Here is a 7,642-nt window from a genome sequence, read left to right on the forward strand (position 1 = left end):
GAGGGTTGAGGAGGGAAGGCAGCACTGCTGAGCCTGAGAGGAGCCACCGAGTCAGAGCTGGGCATTGTCCCAACTCAGAGCACCCCAGGAGCCCAGCCAAACTGCTGTTCACTAGGTTGCACATGGCAATGTGCCTTTCATCTGGAAAGAGAAACACATGCAATAACAAACAAGAGCAGAGCCTGGAAACACCACGCAAGGGCAGCTGTGGTAATGAGGTTGCTCTCCAGCTTGTCCAGCACTGCTATAGCCCCAGCTGAGAACATGGAGCAGAGCCCTCAACCCTTGGCATGGGGCATCACCAGTTGGACCATTAGCCAATGCTGCGGGTGGGTTGTGCAATTGCACCCGAGCATGGGTTTGCCTTAGAGCCCGGGGTGAGCAGAAACACGTGGGTATCGCTCCATACCATGTCCCCAAGTGGGGCAACAGTATGCTTGTTCACATTGAAATGAGTGGGCATTTCTATTTTCTTCAGAAAGAGCAGAGCTTGTTGCTTCTATAAATGAGCTGTATGGCCCATTGCCTATGACCAGCTCTCTGAGCTGCTGCCTGCTCTTCCTGTGGTCCTGGCACTTGCATCTGTTCCAAATTCTTCTTTTATCACAGGTTTGGAGACTCCACGGGCATGGGTGTGTCACATGCTGGCAGAGGAGGGAAGGCACTGCTTGAAACCCTGTGGGAAGACCAAAACGAGTTGCTGACAGAGGTTTGTAGGGATCCAGAGGTACGTGGAGACTGTAGCAGCAGTGACAAGAAGAAAAAGCGCTTTAATCTTGCTTGAACAACATCTTGAGACAACTGCCACACAGGGGAAAGAATAACTTTATTTAAAAAAAATAATAACTTAGCTCAAACACAAACAGGATTGCAGAGGGTTGATGGAAGCAGGAAGAACAGTATTTACCCACAGAACTTAAAACAGACAAATTTCATTCTCTTGTAGATGATACTTTCAGTGCCCTTCCCTGTCCACAGCTCTGCCACAGGTCCTCACCTGCACATAAAGGAATCCTGACTCCTGGGGCTCCTGGTAACAAGGCAGAGGAGAAACGGTGTCTGTCATACATGAAATGCTATTCCTACCTCCAGAGCCTCCTTGGAGATCCAAAAAGCCAGAAGAGCAACACCAGCATCTAAACCAACGTGCAATAAAAAGGGAACAACTTGCACTCCTCCCTGGAAGTCTATCTACCCATGCCCCATTCCCAGCGTCCTGGCCAAGTGCTTCCACCCATGCCTGAATTTGCGCCCACGCCCACAGGTGCTGTACACAGAGGTGTGCACGCAGGACTTTGCAATACTCCTCCCTCCCCATACTCTTCTCATCCAGACCTGCTGATCTTTCAGCTCTCTCCGTGCCTGCGTGCCGTACATTTCTTGGCACAGCAGCAGTTCGCTTCACAGTGACGGGATGTGCCCTGGAACATGCTGAGCCACTACTGCAATTTCTTCTCTTCTGTGAAGTGGCCTTTCATGCAATTGCCGTTCTGATACACCGGGCTGGCCCCCTTCCTTCTGCACCACACCACAGATTTGTAGAGGACGAATCCAATACTGGCCAGACACAGCAAGAGAAGAGCCAAGATGTCCAGGCAGAAGTACTCATATAAGGAGAGGTCGTAGACAGCAGGGCGAAGATATGGTGCCCCATCGTGACGAAGGATGTACTCCAGCCAGTACACTGTCCTATTGAGAGCATGCATCGGTCTGTCCAGGTGCAGAGCTGAGATGAGCTTGGCTGCTTTTCTGTAGCTACAAGGGAAGAAGACAAGAAGTTATCCTTCTGACAGGAGCTTCATAGCTGAGAAGTGGTCTGAGGTGTCAAGTCCCAAATGATACCTTGGAAGAGTGGAAAATTCCTTCCACAATTCTCTCCCGATCTGCCTCTGAAAGCCACTCTGATGGCAATCGTTAGCCAAAGCAGCACAAACCCGAGTGCATTTACTTTGCGTTTTGTTAACAAGACCGGCAGTTCAGCTCCCAAGTCCCTGCTCAGTGGGTTCACGTGGATCGTTGCTTTCTGAGGGGAGTTTGCACCCGAAGACCTCATCCAGCATCAAGCAACAGTCGCACGCTTGATGATTGGCCAAATCCTTCAAGGTACCAAGTGGCAACACCTTAACAACCGACACTGAGGTCAGTAGTTGGGAGCTCCTACTAGCTAACAAAACCAAACCAAACCAACAAAAAAATGAAGCTCTCGGACAGCATTTCAAACACTAGCAGTTGCATGTGTCCTGTTAGAAAGTGAGAGCCCTGAGTCACTGTGCTGCAGCAGATCTAGGAAAGGGCAGAGTATCCGATTGTCAGAAGGAACAGAAGGAGCATTACCTGCAGTCTACACACTGTTTCTACAGAAAGCTGTTTGGACAAGGCCAGGGAGATCCCAAGGTGAGGTTGTGATCTCACTTTCCCTGATGACAGGCTGGCATTAAAAGAAGAAGAGGTTTGAGCCTCAGCAGCTTTCTAAGACAATTACAGTCAGAGCCAGACAGGACTAGATCACGCTAACAGCAAATGATGGAGTATCTCCTCCTGGATGCACCTCAGGATTTCAAGGCACTAACACGTCTGGGCAGCTGAGCAATGCTTGCAACTCTGCTTGGTCCAGAAGCCACCACAGGCTGCGTAGGGGACAACGCAAAGACATGCTGGTCCCTACATACAGCTTGCACCATAGTTGTTCTACAGGAAGAACTCGATGCTTTTGGATGCCTCACCTGGGATCAGAGATAACTGTGACAACAGCCTGGTAAAGATCCTCTTCTTTTACTCTGCCCCAGTCCATGAGGATACCCATGCCCTTCGCTTGCACTCTGGTCATGATGTCAAACTGGTCCCCATAGAAAGGAAATCCCACCACTGGCACACCGTGATAAATTGCCTCAAATACACCGTTCATCCCACAGTGGCTGACGAAGGCTTTCACGTTGGGATGGCCTGCAGGCAAAGAAATGGCAGCAGGTCAGTGTTTTCCATGCTGAAACAGGGCTACTGGTGGCTTCCGCAACACACAGCATTGATGTATGTTTAGGGAAAACCAGGCATGCTGAGCAGAGGGGATGTTACCCTTTGGGAACACACCTGGCTTTTGGCAGCCCAAAACTTGCCGAGTAGTGCCTGGAGGAGGAGGGAGATAGGGGCCAAGATGCAGCTTCAAGCAGGCGTTAGGTGAGGACCATGTTTTGCACAGATCAGACTTGCAACAAGCAACAGACTTAGACCCACACAAGTGCTGTTGTCCTTGTACGCCTTTGCTGTGGTTTGGGCTAAACTCCAGGGATGTTGCTAGTGGCACACACACGCACAGAGCCCAGCCTTACCTAACAGGTCGTTCTGGGGCAGCCACCCCATCATCAGCGTATTCTCACCCAGGTTTCTTGGCTTTTGCCCAAAGTATCTGTGGGAGGAAATAAAGGAGGGGGGGAAAAACAAAGGGAAAAGAAACACACAGAGAACAATTATAAATTCAATCAGATCAAGAAATGGAAAGCAAATTCTGTGTTTTGAGATTAATCACCCCTTAACACTTATTTTCATCCAACTCGAGTTAAGAGGAATCCCATTCCCTCCTCACCTCCACACCACCCTCTGCGGGAGGCGAGCGAACGCGCCAGCCATCTTCTCCACCAAATCGCTCCGAAGAGCTCGGATCCCAATGCCAAAGGAGACAACAACAACACCCGCATCTGCTGCTTCCACCCAGAGACGCAGACCCTGTGGGCAAAACACACACAGCTGCCTTGAAGTCTTGTTGGGGAAAGGCCCTTCCCACTGTTGCCTCTGCCAGTAGAAAGTTGTCTGAGGAGAGGATAAAGCCAAATCCACCTGGAGCACAAAGCTACGTGGTTTTCACCAGGCAACGAACTCTAAAACCGCTGTGATTTCTGCACCCAGCCAGGCAGAAATTACTTAAGCATCTGCTGGGCTTGGGAGCTCTGCAGGGAGGTGTCCAAAACTTGCATTTCATAGCATTACCTCCTGCTTTGGAGGTAACGCAATTAATTTTTGGCAAGGAGGGCTCTGAAAACATAGGGCCCGCATAGGAGCAGCCAGAGCAGAGAAGGAAATTGGAGTAAAAAAAAGAAGGCTATTTTCCATCACCACAAAGGCAGGAGGCCTGTCAAGGTCTCTAGCTGTAGGCTGATACAACAGATGAAATCACGCAGGCAGAGTCGGGAACATCTCGCTGGAGATTCCCTACTAACTCTCCAATATTGAAGGCTCCTGGAGGTGGCAGAAGGTTTTGCCATCTTGTCAGGAGACTTCTACCCATCCTTGATAGCTACTTGCATGTAGCAGATTTAGTTTTTGGTCACTAGGCAGAGAGGTAGCTACAGCTCCAGCAAAAAATACAGTTGTTTGTCCTTCATTTAGAGGCTACCTGTAATGCTACGTGAACAGGTGTGTATCTAGAACAGAGTCCATACTTTTTCAACCGGGGCCAGAAGGCTGCAGGGAGAAGAAATCAGCCACCAGAGCTGCTGTGGAGCAAACACCAACTATTCCCTTTTATGCCAGGCTAGGCTGAGCCTGTTTCTCATTATGGATTCTGTCCTGCTTCAAGTTTCCCATCTATCACAGTCAGGAATATTTTAGGCAAGTTTCAGAAAATCTGCCTTTGAATATGAATAATTCCTTGAAATAAACACCGTAGAAGAACATGAAGGGCAAAAAAATAGTTCTTCCTGTTATTAAAGGAGAAAAATAGGATGATTAATTCAGAATATCTTATTAGTAGTCTACAGGTTGGGGGATCATGGTACGGAAAAGTTACAAAGCACATTTTAGTGTTACTCTCTGGGGATATTTGTCCTTTGTTATATGCTTCAGGGACTCAAACCTATCTTTGCAGAAATGCTTAAAAAGCCCTGAAACAACCCAACAACCAAGAATGAAAAAGTTTTCAACTAAGGGATTTTCGTTTCTCCATTCTCTTGAGTTTCACATCCTTTGAGCAATACAACCACAAAAACTGCTAAAGAAGAGAAAGTGCTAGTTTTACTTTTCTATATAAAAGTACAATGACTCATAAAACAGATGATTACATTATCCATTATAATTGGACCTTAACATTTGACTTTCAGAAACAGCATTAAAGTTGCTAGGGAAGCATGGTCGACCACCAAAAGTTCTCACCATCTCTCAAATACATATCTATATTTCATGGAGTCCTAATTAGAGGAACTCGCAATCATAGTGTTTCAAATATGAGGAAATAAACACCTTAATTACATAACTCTGCTCCAGTTCAGATGGGAGATTCTTTAAGCTACACCTAGACCTACAGAGGCCCTTTCTTCTGCTGCCATTCTGTAACCTGGATATAGACATGCCTACCTGCTAGCACAACAGCCACTGCTTACTGCAGGGCTCCAGACTTATCTCCATCATTCTTCCCTTAGGCACCTGGGATCTGTTCTGGAAGCTGTGAAGCACATGAGTAATGCCCCAGCAAACAACTCCCTTCTTTATAAGGCAGGTGTGTACACGGCCAGATTGGACCAAGCCAGTGTTTTGCAAGACCCGTGAGGTAGCCACTCTCTGACACAGCTTTTGGAGCACCCTACATGCGTTGCATTACCTGCATGCTGTGCCACATGGGAAAGGGTGATGTGCAGCCATATACATCTGGAGAACTTCTGTTCTAAAGCACCTGACCTCACTTTTTCCTTTTAGCTGGAAAACATTGGCTAATGTTTAGCTGCCATCAGAGATCTTGACAGGCCTTTAATCATTTGAAACTTGAACCTTATCTCCGTTTCAGTCCCTTAGTCAGGACACCCTGACTGCCCAAGTGTCATTATCCAGGTCTATTTCCCCCCAGTGTTTGTAAAAGTGGTAAGGCAATTGGAGGAATGGCAGACAGGTCCTGCTCTATTCCAATATTGTCTTCAGTTGGAGGCTTTAAGAACTTGTCCCTCTGAATTTATTACTGGGGATAGTGAGATACAGGCCAGAGAAAGCCTCTGGGATGCCTAGGGATTTTTCCCTCAGGGCTGGACCTTGAGAAAAAGGGGATGATACACTTCAGTTTTGCACACTTTGGGATTCCACATTGAATTTGATAAGGGAACAAGTGCAGCTCCTACGGGTTCTGAAGACTACAAGCTCGAGGGCAGAAATGCCCTGCGAGAAATAGGATTAAGGAGGAAATTCTGGATTGACATAAATCAGTGATGAAGCAACGAAGACCAATTGTTCTTCCCATTTCAGCTTCAAGTATAGGAACAAACAAACTACTCATGATCAAGTCCCAAGGGCAACACTGCCAATGTAGGACTTCCACATGGTCAGTGAAGCCAAATCCTGCGTCAGGGTGGACAATTTAATTCTACATCCTCCCTGCAACCCCTGTCCACAGTCCTCAGTGCTCCCTGTCTCCGTGCTGCACCCAAGCACCAAAACACAGCAGCCTTCCAGACTCTTGGGGCTTCAGGGCATTTACAACGTTCTTCAAAAGAAGATTTGCACTGAATAACTCCCCAGGTTAATGTGCAGTCACAGCTCAAAGCTTTCCTGCACTTACCACCGGAAGGGGCTTTGCAGGCTCAGCGAGGATCCCCCCTGTGAAAACAACATGAGGGAGCGTCGGACGGGGAAAGTCCAGCACCACATCGTTACAGAGGAAGAAGAGACTAGTTCCATGGACAAGGTCCAACATGGATGTCTTGGGCTCCACCCCATGCTTCTCCATGAGACGTTCAAACTTGGGCAGGATGACCAGTTTTGTAGCCACACGAGTGATCATGTAGACTAGGAGATTCCAAGTCCTACCAAAGAAGCCCATCCTGTCTGTCATCAGGGAGTTGAACTCAGGGACATAGGCAATGGGGGAAGTGGCACCAATCTCTGCTGGGAACCAGAAACCAGTGGAGATCACAGCATATTTGACATGGAGGATGTGGGCTAGGATAAAACCACACATCTCATTGGGGTCCACCAACAGCAGGTCGAAGTGCTCAAGCTGGAGTTTCTGCAGAAGGGTAGAGTTTCCCAGCACCAGGTCACAGTTTTCCAGGTACTTCTCCAAAAAGGAGAACATCTCCAGAGAGGTCATCTTCCCTTGGAAGACACGCTTTATCTTCTCCTGCACCCAGGCATCCGCGCTCTCTGTGCTGAAGATACCCCAGTACCTCTGCACCCGGAAGCCAGGCAGGTAGGTTTCCACATCCCGACCCTCATGAAGAAGTAGTACAGGGTCATGGCCCCGGTCAGTCAGTGCCTCTGCCACTCGCATGAAGACTCGCAAGTGGCTGTCAAAGACTATGGTGGGCATGATCAGCACCTTGGCACAGTGTGATGGCTCCAGAGTGAACGCAGCCATTAGGAAGAGAAGAGCAGCAGGGTACAGTAGCACCTTCATCATCTTCATCACTGCAAGGAGAGAAACATGCCATTAATATAGTATGAAATGCTCTGTCATGTACTTGGGCAACTAACAACTGAGATTGTAGCTGCAAGCCAGAAGCTCATGAGCTGGGAGAGGAGAGCAGTCTGCAGTTCATCACTGGGGAAAAAAACCCCAACAAAAAACAATAAACAAAAAAAAGCCACAGAAAAAAAAACCCCAAACAGTCAGATATCAGGGTGTATCAGGGGAGTTTTCCAGAAATTCAAAACCTCTTCTCTGTGCTCT

The 7,642-nt window shown here is 48.0% G+C and overlaps 1 protein-coding gene across 1 annotated transcript; it reads right to left on the reverse strand.

Moving 5' to 3' along the window:
• Nucleotides 1-1,439: 1,439 nt before the first annotated feature.
• LOC104070646 (2-hydroxyacylsphingosine 1-beta-galactosyltransferase-like) lies at nucleotides 1,440-7,378 on the reverse strand. The gene is made up of 5 exons (XM_009587707.1): nucleotides 6,533-7,378; nucleotides 3,581-3,720; nucleotides 3,327-3,403; nucleotides 2,724-2,943; nucleotides 1,440-1,755 (listed from the first exon to the last, which is right to left on the reverse strand). Exons 1-5 carry the CDS (start codon nucleotides 7,376-7,378, stop codon nucleotides 1,440-1,442), a joined length of 1,599 nt encoding a protein of 532 aa, XP_009586002.1.
• Nucleotides 7,379-7,642: the final 264 nt, after the last annotated feature.

The sequence above is a fragment of the Fulmarus glacialis genome, unplaced genomic scaffold, assembly GCF_000690835.1.
Source record: "Fulmarus glacialis isolate BGI_N327 unplaced genomic scaffold, ASM69083v1 scaffold45071, whole genome shotgun sequence".
NCBI lineage: Eukaryota > Metazoa > Chordata > Aves > Procellariiformes > Procellariidae > Fulmarus > Fulmarus glacialis.